The sequence below is a fragment of the Suillus fuscotomentosus genome (assembly GCF_016647785.1).
Source record: "Suillus fuscotomentosus strain FC203 chromosome Unknown F5891scaffold_6, whole genome shotgun sequence".
Taxonomy (NCBI): domain Eukaryota; kingdom Fungi; phylum Basidiomycota; class Agaricomycetes; order Boletales; family Suillaceae; genus Suillus; species Suillus fuscotomentosus.
In genome coordinates this window covers 295,739-314,520 of record NW_024539518.1, presented here as the reverse complement: position 1 = coordinate 314,520, position 18,782 = coordinate 295,739, and the positions used below count along the sequence as shown (strand labels likewise).

Sequence of the window (18,782 nt, the reverse complement as noted above, 5' to 3'; positions counted from 1 at the left end):
CGAAGAGACTCGCAAGGTGCGTAAAGATGTCTTTAGCCGTGTTGAGATTTTTGATTTGTATGAATAGAGAATCGGGGATCGTTCCCACGATCTGCTGCTTTGTTATGGCTTGGCTGGTGCGCCATTCCTTAAACTCTGTTTTGTATGTACTAACTTCTTTCACTTCATCCGGAGTAGCAGGTACCCACGACGCTCCTCTGTTAGGCAGCGTCTTGGGGTCTATAGGCTTCATCTTGGTGCCATCCAAATGGCCGAGCAGCCCACGAGCATCAATGGACCATTGAAGTCGCTCTTTCATCAGAGGATGTCAAAAAATCCTGGACCTCACTTATCCACCTGAGGAGCCTGAATTCAGCATATCAGTAACTTCAGACATCCAGATTTCTTCTGGAATCTGTAGTGTCCATTTCTGAATTCAGTCATCCAGTCATTCAGACTCATTAGACTTTCAGTCATTAAAGTCATCCAGTATATCAGATGTTCCAGTGAGTTCAACCACTCAGGTTATCAGCCATCCAGTTGTTTTGACATTCCAGACTCATCAGTTCTTCAGTATACTAGGATGATTGGTGTAGCAGGTATTCAGTTGAGCAGGCTATCAGGTAATCCAGCATAACCAGTAGACCATTATTCCAATAGAACAGTAGCCCAATAGTTGAGTATTTCAAGTCCATAGTTCTATAGTAGCCTAGTGATCAAGTAATCTAGTGGTCTAGTAGCTGAGTATTTCAAGTCCACAGTTCCATAGTAGCCTAGTGATCAAGCAATTTAGTGGTCTAGTAGCCGAGTATTCCAACAATTTAAGCATTCCACAGTGGCAGTCAATTCTCAAACAACAGTTTATCAGTCTGCCCAAGCACCAGAATACCAAACAAAACAGTCCATTCATAGCTGTAGTACTAGACCTGACCATACAAATTTCTAACCTACTACTCTGACTCAGACTCGGACTTGTAACATAAGGCCCTTCCTGATAATCCTGCTCCACCTGTGTAACATTGTTGAACACATATGGACTTCGGCTTATGGGCCCCAATGAAGTGCACAGCTCTTTCGAGTATTTTCGTCCATGTGCGAGGTTTGAGTTTGTTGATAGATTCAAGGATCTCTTGTGTTGGAAGATTCCACATCGAATGAGTCCTGGACTAATTCACCTGTAGCCCATTGCTTCCATGCTCTCTCAACCTTGTGAATACACGTGAGACAACTGTTGAGGAAGACATAAAACAAACATACTGCGACAGTTGCGAGGGAAAGTGCAGCTTTTGGGGACGAGGTCTTCCGGAGGCCATCAGGGATCGCAGCTATACTTTCGAGATAGAAGGCAAATGTATTGAGGATTGTCTTATGCTGAAACGACCCCTTCCCTATCTAAAACACCAGTTAATGAATTTGCTCAGTTGAGAGCTAGCCACTTACTGGATTCTCAGAGTCGCTCTCATCAACATTGGCCCACATGAATGGGAAGATCGGAGGTGGAGCATTTCCTCTGCCTTCATCATCATGAAAGGCCTGAGTTTGGGGGATGGCCCATTCAATGTATGCTTCAATTTCAACGGGTGTATCAAAGCCTGTGACCTGCCATGAGATGAAGGCCACCACGGCCTTTTTGCCACGTGTTGCGAACATGCTGCACCAGTCGTACGTGCGTTGCTTGACCTGCAGGAACATGAGTAGTGAGAACATGGAAAACAAACTGCTTACTAGGAAGAACACCGGATCATTCTTCTTCTGGAGGGTGTGCGAGTGACCTGTAAAACAACAGTCCCAAAGTCGTTGCGCATCTGGAACTCGATCTGCTATATCCCAAGGCTCTTCAAATCGTGCAATGAGCTCGAACCACATTGGCATAAAAACCGTCCTAAAATGACGAATTGTCCCAGGTGGAAGATCCTCATTCCAAAATTTTTGGCTCGGTTGGCGTTTATGGCGGCGCACCTTTCCTTGTACATGAGTGGTGCTGCCACTTCCATCAAAGTCCATGTCATTATCACGGTCTGTGGCATCGTCATCAGCCTCGCAGGTTGCTAGTCCATGTCGCATCGAAGACTTCTGCTTTGACTTGGTGTTAGCCGTGGATGATGTCTGTGAATTTGAACTTAGATGATTAAGCATGAAGGGGACATCACTTACCTTAGCAATGGCGAGGGCCATCATACCCTATAAGTTTAGTGTAAAAATGTTAGTTTGTATTTGCGCATGTAAATGAATATACTAATTACCTTCGACTGGGCGCTATTTGCAGAGAGCTTCTCTTGTGAAATTTGAATATGTGTCTTGAAGGCATAGCGCTTGAGGGACTGGACACTATGTTGCCTGGAAGAATTGGGTTTAAGTTGTATTTTATGCTCCATAGTTTTGCGGCTGTTCCTGTCCTTGCGCCTCAAGTCACAGTCTTCACCGTCATCCATTCTGACATCCCTATTCTCCTTCAAAAGAGTATCACTCTGATCGCTAGCATTATCATCAACGTCGCTGGGCTTATCATTAATATCGTTGGGACCCTCAATGTTGCGATCCATATCGTGATTGGAGCTGGGTTCTGGGTTGACTTTGGATCTCTTGCTAGGCTGGGCAGATGTTGGGGCGTCCATGTCGACATCGGACCTGGACTTAGAGTCACTGTTGACTCTGTTCTTGAACTGAGTGGACGATGGGGCGTCATCGTCAGAAGAATTGAGCAGTACAGCGAAGCGAAAAAGTGACAGTGGCACTGTCCGTCGTGTGGTTCCTTGTGTCTTGCTCTGCGATAAGCTCTGTGACGATGTCCTATCTGCACCACTTGGAGACGGATCAGGCCATACTTGATCTTCTTGCTCCTTCGACACGCTTGACGAGGTGGTGGGCCATTCTGGTATGTAATCAGTACTTGTTTGCCTCTGTGCCTCCCCTACACTGCCTTGAGGCGAAACACCACATGTTGGAGCTCTTTGAGATGATGATTTCTGCTCCATCTGAGATAAGACAACAGTTTGAAACAAATTGACGCGACCTACAGAAATAATTGGCTTCTGTGCCTTGGTGATTTCGACGTCTGGAGGAACATTGGAGAGATCAGGATGATCGTCGAGTCCCGAGAAGGGATTTACTGAGGTGTTCCTGCCTGAGTTTGTGAAGATATACTAGATGTGTCAGAAAGACGCATTAAATCACATACCTGATGTGCATGAATCTGCGGACTGGCTGTTTGGAGCTGGCTGCGAATGCTGAGCTATTTTTCCGTAGGGAAAAGCAGGTTTCTTGTTGTGATTTGGCACGCTAGCTTCCACAATGGAAGACCAGCCAGGGATGACACCAGATGTAGCTGGTTGAGAGGTAGAGCGGAAGGTTGACACTGCTGAGGCTTTAGTCTTTTTGGAGGGACGACATCTAAAGTAGTTGATTGGTGCGCATATAAGGTCCATCGTGGTAGTAAGGGCAAGAAGTTCATGTTTAAGCGCTGATTAATTTCAAATAGAGATAGCTTACTCAATGTCATCAAACTCCGAGTCGTTGCCTTTCTCCGAGTCATTGAATGTGCGTTTGGTGAGCCTCACATTCTCCTCGCGACTATCCTTTTGACTCTTCATTGCACAATTCCCATTTGCAGTGTCCTTGAGGCTTGCATCATCATCTTCATTCATCGCAGCTGTGTCTGTGGTGTGTGATTGCAATTAACAGTAAACAAATGTAAGGTGCGCACTTACCCCTTGTATGATTCTGAGTCATCGGTTTTGTTGTCTTCAACAGTCTGGTTGTTTTCAGCACACTGGGTCCACACGGTTGACGTGCCTCCGCTCTATCTTGAGTTTCTTTGGCACGTATTGCCTCCTCCATCTCGACGACATTGTTGGATGTCTTACCCTTACTCTTTTTCAGGTCAGCTGCCTTTCTCTTTTCCCTGAGGATCTCGTCTCGCGATCAACGGGGAGGCGGCCGGTCGACTAATCCTGGGTGAGCATGCTTGTTTGCTTTACGAGTGTCCACCATGCTGACGTGTCTATGTGCAGTAATTTAATAGTAAAATAGCAAGTTCGTTTGCTGACCTACTATATACACGTGAGTGTGGAAATTTCCTGTATCAAGTCCTAATTTTCCCCATCAGTTTTTGTCTATTTTATTGCAAAGTCGGCTAATTAGTAACCCAGTGCTCCTCAGATCAACGCGAGCCTCAAGCACAACATTTGCGAAGTCACTTCTTGTGACAAGAACACATTGCATACATCTATTTGGTATGTAACTAATATTCGTCTAAGATACACATGAAACTAATTGCCCTCGCCAGTGTATAGGGCATAGGTAATCTCCATCTTACACAGATAATGCCTCAGCGACCTACCTACCGACCACGCAAGTTTTTCTGCGCCAACCCTATCAATGCTCAGTGTCGCAAGGGATTTTTGACTCATGCAGGCCTCGCCAACCACAGAAACGCTGTGCACACCAATTTAGTACTACCCCCTTCTCGCATCCCTCAATACCAACCGCAGCCCATGGAGCATCATCACTTTGACAACAATGTTGGTCAACAACCCGACACAGATGTCGATAGCAGGAGCGACTCCAACAATGCACCTCCGCTTGGTGCATACTTTGTATGGCACTCTGTGATTGATGGTAAGTAATCGTTAGTGAACTATTGTCTGGTCCAGTGGCTGACCATTCATTGTTCATACAGGAACTCCTTGTGATATGGACGGCAATGACCTCAATGGATCACAACCTCTCCCTCACGAGAAGCCAAAATCACCATGGCATCCATTTGCCAATTGAGGTCACTTCTCCCTCGGTGATTTCATGTCCGGAAATTGGGTGTGGAACCAATGTGTATGTTGAATAGCTAGCAATCCTATAATGTATACTAACGACCTTTTAGAATGAACTGTCAGAGGACCCCGAATGTCACGGCGCAATGTTTGTTCCTGTCATCTTGGGTAGCGACAAGACGACCGTGTCAGTTGCAACTGGCAACAGTGAATACTATCCACTGTACATTTCAAATGGAAATGTACATAACAATATTCGACGCGCTGAAGGTACAACAATTCAGATGGTGAGTCTGAACAATGTTGGGTCTTGCAGAACCTAGCTGCTATTCGACCCTAAAGGGTTTCTGGACTAGGCTTAAGGCTCAGAGGAGAGGAAATATCATAAAAACTACTGAGGACTCTGACTCATACTGGTAACTGGTGAAAAGATTACTTGATTATGTAAGCTACAAAAGTGCCAACATAAGGTAAGGTAAAAACAGTCTCTACAAGCCCAACCAGAAATGAATCCCTACAGCGCTCACGTTAATGCTGTTAGCTTGGTAGGGTTTTTGGCTATCCCTAAATGTAACTAGTAGTTCGTGTACTATTGGACAGACAATTTTGATAACCATTGTCCTTCTCATTCAGCTGATCGAGAACATCAAAATGATCAAGAATTTCGCGACTTCCGCCGTCACTTGTTCCACAGGTCACTGGAGGCAATTCTCTCATCACTTCAGCCCGCAATGACTACACCAGAGGTGACATTATGTCCTGATGGACATTACCGTCGCGCAATTTATGGGCTCGGACCATATATCGCTGATTACCCTGAGCAATGTTTACTTTCTTGTATTGTTCAAGGCTGGTGTCCGAGGTATGCAACAATGTTTCTATACTGTTTATTTTTTTCAGATGCTGATTTTGCGGTTTTGATTAGGTGTACTGCCTCAAGAAAAGACTTGGACAAGAAGAATGCAGGTCACCTCCAAACACATGAATTCACTGAACTATTGAGGGGTACGTATGCATGGAAAGTGTTATGGGACAACTGGGGGATCATCGATGATATTATGGTAAGTACTACTATCTCACCTCCAACAAGACATTGCCAATTCATTGAATGTTTTAGCCATTTACAGCCTCATTTCCTCAGGCAAATATTCATGAGTTGTTGTCACCCGATCTGCTCCACCAGGTGATTAAAGGTTCATTCAAGGACCACCTTGTTACCTGGGTCGAAAAATATTTGGCGAAGACATTCGGAACATCTAAGGCTGCAGCAACGATGGCTGAGATAGATCGAAGGTACATATCTCAATCAAGCTACTATATGTGATGTACTCACATGCTTCTATCATATCAGAGTTTCTGCTGCTCCGTCGTTCCCTGGTTTAAGACGCTTCCCTGAAGGTCGACACTTCAAACAATGGACAGGTAATGATTCAAAGGCCCTGATGAAGGTAGCGGTGTTGATTCACTATGATAGCTACAGTTGAACTAATATACTATTATTTTGTCATACTAGGTATTTCTTCCTGCAATTACTGGCCTTGTTCCAGATCAAATGGTCTGAGCCATTTCTGCTTTCATGGACTTTTGCTATCTCGCACGTCGTTCTACCCTCAGCGAGGCTGACCTAGATGCGCTGGACGATGCTTTGGCTCAGTTTCATAAAGAGCACAACATTTTCATTGACTCCGGTGTCATGCCAGACGGAATATCACTTCCACGCCAACATGCCTTGATGCATTATCAAACACTTATAGAGCTTTATGGTGCCCCAAATGGCTTGTGCTCGTCGATCACAGAGTCGAAGCACATCAAGGCCGTCAAGAAACCCTGGAGGCGCTCGAATCGTCACCTACCTTTAGGTCAGATGCTCTTGATCAACCAGCGACTCAATAAACTTGCCGCATTCAAGTCTCACCTTGCTGCCCACGGATTCCTAAACCCAGCCTCATTGGAACCTGCTGACATTGATCCAGGTGACTTCGAGGATCTTGATGACGAGTTTGATCCTGAGGAGGCTCGTTTTAGAGATGACTCCAATCTTGAGGATGTTGAGCCAGATACTGAACTCACTAGGGTTCAAGCATCTGTAGAACTGGCCCAGACTCGAGGTAAGAGCACCGATGATTTCTCTACTAGCAATATAGTACTTACAAGAGTACTCAGCAATGGAATACCCTCGTCGGCCTCCCGAAATTGCTGCATTTATCAATTTCCTGAATCTTCCTGAGCTAGTGGGCCGCTTTCTATATGATCAGCGCAACCCAAATGCTTCCATTCAAGCAGCTGATATAGTAGATGTCAGTGTTCTTCCAGTTATCGAGGGGAGAGTAGATGTCTTCAACTCAGCTGTTGCAACATTCTGCGCTCCAAGTGACATCTGTGGAGTTAATGCAATGCAGCGCCAGCATATTCACAGCTGCAGGTCTTGGTACAATGGTCCTGCTTGCCATGACTGCATATTTGCCGAAAAAGACCCCTCTCTCCCCGTATTTCAAGGCCTATATGTCGCTCAAGTCATCCTCTTCTTTTCTATCACTTATCGTGGTCAGCTGTATCCATGTGTGTTGGTTCGTTGGTTCGCTCCTATTGGCAATGAGCCATGTAAATCCACTGGCATGTGGATGGTAGAACCTGAATTGGATGATGACAGCGGTGAGCGGCTTGTGTCCGTCATTCACTTGGACAGTATCATGCATGCAGCACACCTGATAGGTGTTTATGGTTCACAAGACATTCCCCATCATCTCAAACACACTGATTCTTTGATTGCTTTTTCAGCTTACTATGTTAATAAATTTTCAGATTATCACGCTTATGAAATCGCTTATTAACCACTACTAGGAGACTACTGTACACTATATGTTGATCTTCCTTATACTATTTTGTACAGACTGTACTATGCTCCATGATAGTCTCCTCACAAGTGCTGGCATGCTGGACACGGCAAACTCTGCAACTCCTTTGACAGCACGGCTCGGAGCTTCTGAAGCCGCATTTGTATATATATAAGCAAGCTAACACATAGTAGGGTGCCAATCAGGCTTATCATGCCAACCTCCCTCACTCTACCACTCAGAGCACAAAGTGCTTATTATGATTGCAGTCAAGCATGGAAATCTCAGCCCTCCACACCACAGCAAAAACGATACTCCCTAGCAAGTGGCCCTCCGCTGGTCAAACACCATTCAACACCCTCAGCAAACCGCTTGGCCATTCAATCTAGTACAGACACCTGCGCGCAATTTGAAACTAGTCTTCAGATTTCGACACTAAGAGAGCCATCAGCTCAAGAAATCAATAAAGGTGGTGCGTTTTTTACTGCGTCGTATCCTTTGTTAACCTTCTTAAACAGTTTGGCGCAAGAAAATCATCACTGAAATCAGAGGGCGAAGACATGGAGTCCACGATTCCCAGGTATGAGAACATTCACACGATAATTTCGCACAGGCCCGGGCTGACTCGTACTGACTCATGCAGAGCTTCTCCCATGTGTCAATCGATGATTATGAATATATTGCAGAAGCCATTGCCAGGGATGATGATTGGTACAAGTAAGTACTATCATTATCCGATAATCGCCATCTAACGCCTTGCTTTCAGTCTATCATACACCCCCTCGTCCTCACAACTCGTCGTAATCCTGCCTAGCCCAATTCACGAGAATTTTCTGATGCCATTGCGCAAATCCATGGATGCCGCATTTGCGTCCATGGGTATCGCCCCAGAATACGGTGAATTCATGATACAGATGAACTCCACTCTTAATGGGCATGGGACGTCAGGATCCCAAGCGAAACCACTTGGCCAGCCTGACATACTTGTTGAGTTTCACGATAAAGAAAGTGGACGGCTACAGCTGTGGGGAACTGAGGTGTCCTACTCTGAGACACGACAAGACGTCCTATACAAACTCCAAGATTACGTCGACGGTGCCCTGAATATTGTTGCCCTCACATTGTTTGATATCAAGGAAAATGTACGCCACTCACCACCAAAGGAGTCATCAAGGACGTTTGATACGTTGAACGAGGTGGAGTTAGTAGTGCCATTCCACAAGTGGATTCGCAAGTCCAACAAATCATTTCCCAGACCAGTCACCATGTTTCGCCACAACTGGGTGTCTGCAGTTACAGTCACAGTCACTACGTGGCTCCGTCGCCCTACCGGACAACTCAATCTGAATGACCACGATAATGAGTTTTACCAATATGCGGTGAGTGGTCCCCCTCATCAAGTAGTATCGTCTAACATCAATAATAGGAGCTGACTCCAAACACTGACTCCACCGGCCTTGCAAACGTTCAACGTTTGTTTCAACACACCATGTTGAGAATTCGGGATACGACCCTCGATCACATTGATCAGCTGGCAGCCGAGGACGCTGCAGAGGAGTCTAGCAGTGATGAGTCTAGCAGTGACGGTTCTAGCAGTGACGGGTCTAGCAGTGATGGGTCCAACAGTGACGAGTACGTTTTTTCAAAACTCATGCTGCTGATTGCTTACCTCGTCTTAATAGACCCTCCACAGCCATCGCGGACCCTTCACTACTGGCTTGTCGCACATGGGTTCCTCTGGCGATGCTCTTCAATTGGGAGATGCTGATGCCTTACTTACAGAGTGGGTTGAAGCAGACCAGATACGATCGATATTCCTCTTGGCATGAGGGTCTACTCAAATGCAAGGCACTGGAGATGGAAAATACGTCGGGTGGTGGATCGACCAAGAGGAGCAGGAAGGTTTGACGACCACAGCATACTGCAGCCCATCACGAAAGAATGCCAAATTGTAGTTTCAGCCGCATCTCCGTTACATCATTTTTTCATCGCTTTTTCTTCATTGTTGTGTTGCGCATTGTTCTACTACTAGTACTATAACTGTTGTAGTACTACTGTACTAGTAGTAGTAGACTCGGACAGTGTCTGGCAAGTCCATGTACTACTATTCTTGTCTCTCTTACTTCACATGTCTGTGGTATATGCCTTCAATCGCCCGTCGAAGGGGACATCCATCCAACAACAGGAAGATGTGTTCGAAGATCGCAGTTTAGATATTTCCATGCTTCAGTCAAAGCGTCATTTCCAGTCATGAAAACTACACCAACTCTAAATTCTTTAGCCATGGAATGGCTAAAGAATCTAGAGTTGGTGTAGTTTAGCTTTTCATTTATGATGTATAGCCTTTGCTTCACACAATTAAACAAGCTTAATAGTAGGGTGAATCACACTGAATAGTATACATCAATGTACAGCTCTGCAAAACTGAATGTATGAACTACTGGGTGTGCTGGGTGACTGAAATGCTCCTGTATTGTTGAACTACTGAATGACTGAATGTATCTGAACAATCTGGGACATCTGGACAGGATAATGTCTGAACTACTGATCAACTGAATCAACTGAATCAATCTGAATTACCTGAACCACTAAATGTCTGAACTACTTAGTGACTGAGTGAGACTGGGACAACTGAGGGGACTGGATGTCTGGACCACCATCAGAGAACCTGTGAGAAGAAGATATCGTCATATATCGTTATATATCGTAATATATAGGAAAGGTTTTCGTCACATTGGAATATAAAGTGATATAAAGCAATATATGACTATGTAAAAGCACCATAATCAGCATAATCCCCAGCAAGAACTCACCGGTTTACTGATGACTGTGTATCTTATGATCTGATTCACTGAGGGGACTGGATGTCTGGACCACTGTATCTTATTGATCTGATTCACTGAGGGGACTGGATGTCTGGACTACTGTGTATCTTATTGATCTGATTCACTGGAAAGAGTCTGATTTCAGATGTTCAGGTATATAAGTTGTATAAGTTGATCCAGGTTTTTTTGACATTTACTGATGTTGTACATCATCCAATTCTCGCCGTCGGTGGCGAGCTTCAGGATGCGGAGGAAATCTTCTCCGAGTTTTCCGTTCGAGGTTGACATCCTTTGTGAGTCTTTTCTTCGCGCGCTTAATTTGAAATTTTCACTAATGATGCGCAGGGCTCATAACCTGTAGCAGATAGCTCAGCGACGTACGAAGTCAACTAGTCATATTGGTATACCTGTAGCAGATAGCTACATGTGTTGTTAGTTAAGTAGATACTGAATACTAGATGGTACTAACCTCAGCGACGTACGAAGTCAACTGAGGATAGTACGAGGCGCGGGAATGAACGAGAATATATAGGTACGAGGTAAGCTACCGGTACCGAGTGTCCATGACGAAGGTTTGATAATCCAACATGAACATCACTCAAATAAGGATCTACCAACTGATACAAATATAACAAGGCCGGTAATAGTATGCATAAAAACCTCGCTGCATGCTCTGCTATGCTTCGTTACTTGCAAGCCCAACACAAGTCTGTCACGGGTTTGTGGGAATGGCAGCAATTCCACACCTTGTAATGGCTGTTACTGGCTTGTTACAGAATGTTACGTGGTATGCACCATTTTGGTTTGTTTTCTGATGATCTTGTTAATGATGGGAATCTGTTTACGTTCGATAAAGCCCTCCCTCCACGGAAATCCGGATTCCCAGACTTTCTGAGCATTCTCGCACATCTTGTCAGCGATGGGAATCCGTTTGCGTTGCACAAAGCCCTCCCTCCCCTAACGTGGGAGTCGAGGATCACTTGCGCCTTCTTGTTTCACTATCATCATGTCGAACATGTTGCTAGCGTGTCGGCGTGTAACAGACCCGCGTGCTCGACAAACTGTTGCTCTAGCTAGGTATGCCAGTACGAGCACCAAGGAAAAATTCCGAGTGCTTGTTGTCGGAGCAGGTGCATCAATCGATGGAGTTCTCTGAATTAATGTTGATGTATTTTCAGGTTCTGGTGGATTGACGGTTGCCAACCAGATATATAACCGCTTTAAGGCTGCTGGAAAGCCTTTGAATGCAGGAGATGTAGTGGTCCTTGACGCAGCAGACTATCACTACTATCAAGTAAGCACTCAGAATCAGACTGTAACCTACTCGTGTGAGCTATTTTTTGACGGCTCTTCCTTTCAAGCCCGGCTGGTGATGGTTTCTATCCATCGTTCTGTATACGAATCCTGACGTGTCCTCCAGGACTTTGGTCGGTTCTGGTCTTGGCTCTAAAACAGATTTCAGACGACCGCTCGCGTCCCTGTTCCCGCCGCATATCACGCATATCGCAGAGAATGTCAAGTCATTCTATCCGGAATCCTCATCAGTCACGACAACGTCTGGTCGGACAATTTCATATGATTCACTTGTAGTGGCAGCAGGTTTGAAAATAAACTGGGACGGCATCGCTGGCTTGCCGCAGGCTCTCGCTGATCCCTCCTCTGGAGTCTCATCGATATACTCCTATGATACCTGCAGCAAAGTTCAACACGACATAGATGCCCTTCAGTCCGGAAATGCTATATTTACCCAACCTGCAGGTATCATCAAATGTCCAGGAGGTAAGTCAAATTTCTCTATGTATGGCGGCTGCTTATCGTCTTCTAGCTCCGCAGAAAATCATGTGGATGGCCTGGGACAAATACCAAAAATCTGGCCGAGGAAATAACATTAAGATAGACTTTATGAATGGCATGCCATCCATGTTTAGCGTCAAGAAGTATTCGGATGCCCTAAACGCTCTGCGCATCGAGCGGGGTATCGGAGCAGAGTTCCAGCACAACTTGGTTTCTATTGATGTGGCGAACAGGAAAGCAACTTTCAAGAAGGATGACGGTTCGACCGTGGATCGTGATTTCACCCTAATGCATGTCGTGCCGCCGATGGGACCGCTAGACTTCATCAAAGGATCGCCCATTGCTGATTCAGCGGGTTGGGTAGAAGTCGATCAGGCGACTCTCAGACATGTCAAGCCTGAATTTGGAAATATATTTGCCTTGGGTGACTGTTCCTCCCTACCCACGAGCAAAACAATTGCCGCCATTACATCTCAGGCTCCTGTCTTGACGGAAAACTTATTTTCGGTTATGGACACTGGCAAAGTGAGCAGTGCAACGTATGATGGCTATACAAGTTGTCCGGTCCGTCCGCCTCCTTACAACATTATCCACTTGACCAAATTCTAACATTAGCTTCTGACGGGGTATGGGGAATTGATGCTAACCGAGTTCAAGTATGGATTTGTGCCCAAAGAGAGTTTTGCCAATTACCTGGGTGATCAGGCGAAACGGAGAAGGTTTGTCCTTTGTGATTCCTACTTGTATCATTGCATTGAACCTGCCAAATTTCTCAGATTATTCTACCACTTCAAAAAGGTACGCAGTACAATTGGAGCTGTAGCTCCTAAATAAGGCACGCGGCTTATTGTTTGTGCTATTCTTAGGACCTTTTTCCTTGGGTTTACTGGAGTCGCATGGTGAGTCTCCGAAAACAGTCTGCACGGGGCTCTCGGAGCGTCTCATGCTGCGCCGCAGGTTGACGGAAAATGGTTTGGTCCTTCAGGACCCTTCCGTCCCAAGTTTGTATGATGTTGACATTAAGGAGCTATTGAAAGTTTCATGAGTGAATTGAGTAGACGTGGGTCACCCCTTCGTAGTTACAGGCTGTAACCCCTGTTCGTAATACAAAAGATTGGTACTCGATAAATTCCAGCGACGTCATAAGCATCGCCTGGCCATGGAGGTACTCCACCCAGTTACATCCCTATGAGTCAGAACTCGTTGAAGATCCGGTTGGGTTCTGGTGCCTGAATCCACCATGTGCACATATGATTCACGGGCAGAGGCAGAGATCACGACCTAAACAGGTATGTGTTACGTGTACGGTGCCGGGGACCATTTTATCCGTGAGTGGGTCCACAGCGTTGAGCCTTCTGATCAGCAGTTCCGAGCCGACGCGAACCTCAACCTAGTAGTAGTAATAGTAGTAACTATGATAGTTCAACGTTGGAGCGTGACTGAGCATATGTGTACGTCACGCCGCGTTTAGTGTGACTTGTCACGACAACGGCTTCAACACGCTCCACGATGTCGAGGGCCATGACTGCAGCTCAGGTCATCGGCCTGGGCGAATATCTTAACCCCGAATTTGATCCTGCTACCCTTACAGTAGCTCAACTTCTTGGTGTTCTTGGATATCACAACATCAGGTTTCCGACGCCTTACACCAAACCAAAATTGGTGCAGCATTTCCTCGATGAAATCAAGCCAAAGGCAGCGAAATTCAAGAAGGACAGATTGAAGAAGGAAAACAGTGCTGCTAGCGATGATGGAATAACTGATGGCATAACAGGAAAACCCCTCAGTGGTGCCACAAAGGTGCGTTCTTGGTACAACTGCTGTGCTTCTTCTCCTGTTAATGAAAAGCAGCCAAGGCGATCTTCCAGGAGAGTTTCTCATGCACCGTCCGATGATGAGGAACCGCCGGCTCGCCCAGATCCGGTATGGACGTCATTTCCTATGCTGTACCTATGTTAATCTTGCGTTTACCAGCCGAAGCGCCGTCGTTCGTCTGCACAACCCAGCCTTGGTGGCGTACATAGAACTATTGCTCGCGCCGCTGTGCAGCCCGCAGTCATCGAAGAAAGTGAACCTGAAGAAGACTCGCCCTTGCGCAAGGTAGGCAGGAACAAGAAGAGTGTGAGTGGGCGCTATGCTTGACCGCAAGGTGCACTAACCATTCATGTAGTCGCAAGCTGCTGGTTTGCAAGCGCGCAGAATCTCGGTAATTCAGGGAGTGTTGTTGTTCGGTATTTGTCTGACCCTGTTTCAAGCTTGCAGATGACAGCGGATGGGAGGACAATAACATTTTCCAATCGGGTGCTGAATCATCTTCACCTGTGCGCCCGTCACCTGTGCGTCCTCGGAAAAGTGGTTCTGTCAAGAAGTCACGCCACTCGATGTCAGCACCTCCTCAAGCATCTTCTTTGTCTCCTCCAAAAGCACCTCTTTTCTCAGTTGATACACCGCGTTCTCCTCCGCAGTCAAAGTTTGAACCTGAACTCCCTCCTACAATTTCGCGAGCACCCCGAATTTCAACTCCGTCGGAGACAGTTGGTTTCAATCCTATCGAACACCGGTCTAGGCCGCCTCATGAATCACCAACCAAGGTCGGCAGCCATGGCCTGGATTTTGATGACGCCACAGATGCGGTTGATGGACAGACTCCTGATGAAAGCCAGAGCGACGGTTTTGGGGCAGCTGATTCGCTAGAGGTTGCCGTATCCAATGGTATAGGTGGTGGTGACCAATTGGTTCGCCGGCGTCCAGCCCCCCCGCTGCCGCGCTCTAGGTCTCGTCTCATGACACTTGTCTACCTGATCGTGATAGTTGCCGGATTCTATTTTGTGAAGCAGTACAAAGACGAATCATCTGGGATTGGTTACTGCGATACTGGCAGCAACACCAATCAGGCTCTACGGGACCTCGAAAGGCAGTGGGAGGCGATCCAGGCTCGTAACAAAGACAATAAGACGATTCTGTATCTGCCATCGATCGTATCGGATACTGGGTTGTTCGAGGATGGAATTCCAAGTCCATTTCCATTATTTGTTCCAGCCTTGCATCCGTCAGCATGTGCTCCTTGTCCAGAATTTGCGACTTGCACGCAACACTCAGTCAAGTGTAACCCTAGTTATGTATCGGGTCCGCACCCTGTTCTTGGCATGTTGTTACCTTTCGGCACCGGATCCCCTGTTGTGGAAAGGATATGGAGCTTGATTGGTGACGTTACGAATGGGCTACCTGGATTTGGACCTGTTGGGTTTCCCCCACGTTGCAGTGAAGATCCGAAACGGAAACGGAATATAGGCGCCTTGGGTAAAGCGATAGAAGGTCTTCTCGGACAGGAACGAGGAAGGCGCGTGTGTATCGGGGAAAAAGACAGTCGGGAGATGGTCAAAGATAGTGAAGGGGGGGAAGCGATGAAATGGGGGCTTGAAATTGAGATGCTGAGGGATACAATGAAACGGAAAACAGCTGTGAGTTTGAGCAAGTATTTCCTGATATGAGGCTGATTGATGGACCGGTAGCCGCAACTTCTGGCCAATTTTGATGACACGTTCAATGAAGCCATACAACAGTTAGTTCAATGGGGTTCCGTAATTTTTGGGGAGGATAACACGTGAGTAGGGAATTATTGCTTGTGATATTAAATAACTAAATGAGAGTAGAGGTCATCGTTATTTAGCTCATAAGACGCCACACTTGACTTGGAACTGTCAACTTACTGTCAAGTCTCGGGAGCTTTGGGATAAATGGCGAGCGTCTGTTTATGGTAAGACTAATTTGATATTCAGAAGCTTCTTGACACTTTGTTTAGGATCTATATCGTGTCTGTGCGCGCTGTATTTCATAAAACGGTCCCGGGCGCTCCGCCGAACGGAGGCAAAGCGTGTGGCAGAATTGGTGCAAATCGCACTTGATACTTTGCGTAATCAAGAATTAGCACACCACACGGATCCAGTGACGGCACCGCACCCGTATTTGTCCTCTCTTCAGCTTCGTGATCTCATATTACAGGATGAACATTCAATATCAATAAGAAGAAGGCTATGGGATCAAGTGGAGCGTGTGGTAGAAGGGAACGCCAATGTGAGGGCAAACCTTGAAGAAGTGCGAGGTGGTGACGAACTACGCGTATGGCGATGGGTGGGATCTACCAGTGCACCAGATTTTCGGAAGGTTCAATTTCAGCCGGAAGTGTAATGTCACCCTAGTTCGTTGATCGATTTATTGTCTGTTTGCTTCTTATGTTTCTCTCTGCAATATAACGTCTTTATCCCCTCAGTATGCATATTGTACTCTGACCAATCGGAGCCTTTTCCATCAGAATACCGGTGTCAAGAAGGCGCTGCGCCCGCATGTGCCACCTCGCCAGGCACAAACACCTCACAACACCATTTTCTTGACCTCGGAAAAACAAAAGGTCTCGAACGATACCAAAAAGGAAAATACATTATCGAGCAAACTTCTAGGACCCTGATTAAATAATACTCCAATTAACTGTAGGATGCCGTTGGAATCCCATGCTGGATCTTTTCTATCAGTGCCCTCTTTGTAAACTGTTCTTCTGCGAGTACACGCGTACTCTTGAGATAGAAGGACCGCCATCAGTAGCAAGTGACTGTGTGATATGAAACCTTGAAAACTCACCCTCAAAAAACGTTCTAGATCAATACGTCCGGTGTTCAGAGCCCTATGGAGATGATAGATGCTATCTTCTATAGCATTATCTTCAGCGACCAAGTTGATGAGCCTGTTTAGAAAAGTCGAATTCACACCGGTCAGCATCACCCGGTGATATCGTCGAACAAGAAACTGTTCCATACTGGTTATGTACTATGCTTGTGGAACAGATCAATTCATCGACTTCTGGATCTCCCTTCCTTCGCAATTCAGCGATGTTACGCTCCCCTTGATCGACAGTATTCCGCAGTCTGCTAGAAACATTATTACAAACATCTCGCACGGCTTCTAGTCGCGCCATCTCATCCCGGATTGCGGGTTCTCCGGTAAGAAGGTCGGTTTGCTGCGCTCGCAGACGTTCACCGTCCAGAAGCATGACATGAGAGAGAGAAGCAAGCTCCGACGCGATCTTGTCGTGTACTTGCGCATGCAGGCGGAGCAACTCTGGGTTCGGTGGTCGTGGCGGTGCTACCGTGGGAACCTGTAGCACAGAAGGTGACGAATCGGCAGTTTCATCATCTAGGAGGTTGGCAGTCGGCCTCTGCCGCAAGTTGGGTGCCCCCTGTAAATGCTGTGAAGGAACTGGAGGTGATGGCGTGTTTGGGGCGCGTGATTGATTCAATTGACCGGATATAGCTTGGCCAGCGAGTGGTACGGACCAGCGGTTGTCATGATCCGGTGGCAGAGCGGGACCTGCTACAGGTACAGTGCCGTCATTATGGTTTCTGAGCGTGTGCTGATAGGAAGGGCGGCTGTAAGTTGGAGGTCCTGTGATTTGGGGTGATTGAGCAGAGGGTAGAGCCGGTGGTGGCCGATTGAGCAAATTCGCCTATGAACATCCATTTCATTAATGACGCTGTTGAATAACAGGGTTCTTACAGTAGAAGAGTATTGAGGAGAAGCAATGGGAGCTGCGACTATCGCAGGCTTCGGTGACAATAGTGAATGTGCTGATGAATTAGGTTTTGGTGGAAGCGCCGGTCGATCATTGCCTAGGGCAACGCGGGAAGGTGATGAGGCACTAGATTCCTGTAAAGGTGACGGCGACGATGGTGGGATTGGAACTGTAATTGTTTTTGGTTTGGCGTAGACTGGCGGACCACGGGAGAACTCTTGTTGCAATGCTTCGAGTAAAGCTGATAGATTACATGCCTTGCTCGGGGATGAATTTGTTCTGATCGGTGGTTATTTCGGTAAGTGAACTTACCTCGCTCTTTTTTTCCCAGTGTTGGATATATTCAATTTTACATTGGCCACTCACATCAACGTGCTTACTCGGTCTAACGAGCATGTCCTGTGTTGGAACAACATACACTATTGGGGGCTGGCGGGGATACTCTTTTGTGACCCAAACAGCGATGGGGATATTATATGAAGCGCCTCGAAAGGATATTGGTAAGACGCCATGCAGACATAGTAGAAGTTGAGTTCGACCATCATCATAAGCTAGAGTTTTCAAAGATCAACTGGTGGGATTTGAACATGGAATCTAATAGTCACTGAACTGTAGACATCTGACTTTGGACGTAGAGATGTGAAACGGTCGAGAGCAGTATCAAAGTCAAGAAGGACACGATCCTTGTGAGTATATGAGCTGACGTTTTGTCGTAGCCATCTCTGTGTCGTAGTACTCATTGGGTGTAAGGCAGTGGCTGTGTTGTGACATCGGTTTGATCGGAGTCTATAATTGATTCTCCGCTTTAAACGGACCGAGATGCGCCTTGACGACAAACCCACCCAGACCCAGATCCCCCCAAAAATTTGGATATAGGTTAGCGCTCTGGCCAGCTTCGTCTGACTCCACTAGGATGGCCGTGAATTTCTATTTTTGTAATAAAAGAACCTTAATTGTTAGTATGAATGACCTTCGAAAACGGGTCTATTTTCTCACCACTAGTTCCTCGATCCGTTATCTA

The 18,782-nt window shown here is 46.4% G+C and overlaps 8 protein-coding genes across 8 annotated transcripts; 5 read left to right on the top strand and 3 right to left on the bottom strand.

The window, feature by feature from the left end:
• Window positions 1–1,098: 1,098 nt before the first annotated feature.
• On the bottom strand, window positions 1,099–3,404 carry F5891DRAFT_1182752 (uncharacterized protein; the record flags this gene model as incomplete). Its single annotated transcript, XM_041366211.1, has 7 exons — window positions 1,099–1,185; window positions 1,237–1,371; window positions 1,420–1,659; window positions 1,705–2,085; window positions 2,134–2,160; window positions 2,223–3,103; window positions 3,158–3,404. The coding sequence occupies 7 exons, from the start codon at window positions 3,402–3,404 to the stop codon at window positions 1,099–1,101; spliced, it is 1,998 nt and encodes a 665-aa protein (XP_041231273.1).
• A 60-nt stretch (window positions 3,405–3,464) lies between these two features.
• F5891DRAFT_1182751 (uncharacterized protein) lies at window positions 3,465–3,816 on the bottom strand (the record flags this gene model as incomplete). The annotated part of the gene is made up of 2 exons (XM_041366210.1): window positions 3,465–3,634; window positions 3,687–3,816. 2 exons carry the CDS (start codon window positions 3,814–3,816, stop codon window positions 3,465–3,467), a joined length of 300 nt encoding a protein of 99 aa, XP_041231272.1.
• Window positions 3,817–4,301: 485 nt separating this feature from the next.
• F5891DRAFT_1182750 (uncharacterized protein) lies at window positions 4,302–4,752 on the top strand (the record flags this gene model as incomplete). The annotated part of the gene is made up of 2 exons (XM_041366209.1): window positions 4,302–4,596; window positions 4,658–4,752. The coding sequence occupies 2 exons, from the start codon at window positions 4,302–4,304 to the stop codon at window positions 4,750–4,752; spliced, it is 390 nt and encodes a 129-aa protein (XP_041231271.1).
• Window positions 4,753–5,251: 499 nt separating this feature from the next.
• On the top strand, window positions 5,252–7,576 carry F5891DRAFT_1125750 (uncharacterized protein; the record flags this gene model as incomplete). The annotated part of the gene is made up of 8 exons (XM_041364004.1): window positions 5,252–5,315; window positions 5,379–5,607; window positions 5,671–5,806; window positions 5,863–6,038; window positions 6,097–6,193; window positions 6,259–6,300; window positions 6,364–6,819; window positions 6,902–7,576. 8 exons carry the CDS (start codon window positions 5,252–5,254, stop codon window positions 7,574–7,576), a joined length of 1,875 nt encoding a protein of 624 aa, XP_041231270.1.
• Window positions 7,577–7,792: 216 nt separating this feature from the next.
• Window positions 7,793–9,408, top strand: F5891DRAFT_1182747 (uncharacterized protein; the record flags this gene model as incomplete). The annotated part of the gene is made up of 7 exons (XM_041366208.1): window positions 7,793–8,051; window positions 8,098–8,159; window positions 8,223–8,296; window positions 8,346–8,780; window positions 8,835–8,958; window positions 9,006–9,211; window positions 9,273–9,408. The coding sequence occupies 7 exons, from the start codon at window positions 7,793–7,795 to the stop codon at window positions 9,406–9,408; spliced, it is 1,296 nt and encodes a 431-aa protein (XP_041231269.1).
• Window positions 9,409–11,379: 1,971 nt separating this feature from the next.
• On the top strand, window positions 11,380–13,234 carry F5891DRAFT_1006049 (sulfide-quinone oxidoreductase). Its single transcript, XM_041360410.1, has 9 exons — window positions 11,380–11,534; window positions 11,583–11,698; window positions 11,766–11,773; window positions 11,825–12,183; window positions 12,230–12,762; window positions 12,814–12,917; window positions 12,975–12,996; window positions 13,065–13,097; window positions 13,156–13,234. The coding sequence occupies exons 1-9, from the start codon at window positions 11,420–11,422 to the stop codon at window positions 13,207–13,209; spliced, it is 1,344 nt and encodes a 447-aa protein (XP_041231268.1). The 5' UTR covers window positions 11,380–11,419; the 3' UTR covers window positions 13,210–13,234.
• A 473-nt stretch (window positions 13,235–13,707) lies between these two features.
• F5891DRAFT_1249153 (Man1-Src1p-C-terminal domain-containing protein) lies at window positions 13,708–16,486 on the top strand (the record flags this gene model as incomplete). The annotated part of the gene is made up of 7 exons (XM_041369865.1): window positions 13,708–13,998; window positions 14,050–14,121; window positions 14,173–14,319; window positions 14,369–14,404; window positions 14,454–15,659; window positions 15,711–15,802; window positions 15,852–16,486. The coding sequence occupies 7 exons, from the start codon at window positions 13,708–13,710 to the stop codon at window positions 16,384–16,386; spliced, it is 2,379 nt and encodes a 792-aa protein (XP_041231267.1). The 3' UTR covers window positions 16,387–16,486.
• Window positions 16,487–16,679: 193 nt separating this feature from the next.
• Window positions 16,680–18,501, bottom strand: F5891DRAFT_943252 (UEV-domain-containing protein; the record flags this gene model as incomplete). The annotated part of the gene is made up of 6 exons (XM_041374467.1): window positions 16,680–16,769; window positions 16,834–16,936; window positions 17,010–17,695; window positions 17,746–18,018; window positions 18,074–18,312; window positions 18,372–18,501. 6 exons carry the CDS (start codon window positions 18,499–18,501, stop codon window positions 16,680–16,682), a joined length of 1,521 nt encoding a protein of 506 aa, XP_041231266.1.
• Between the last annotated feature and the right edge of the window lie 281 nt (window positions 18,502–18,782).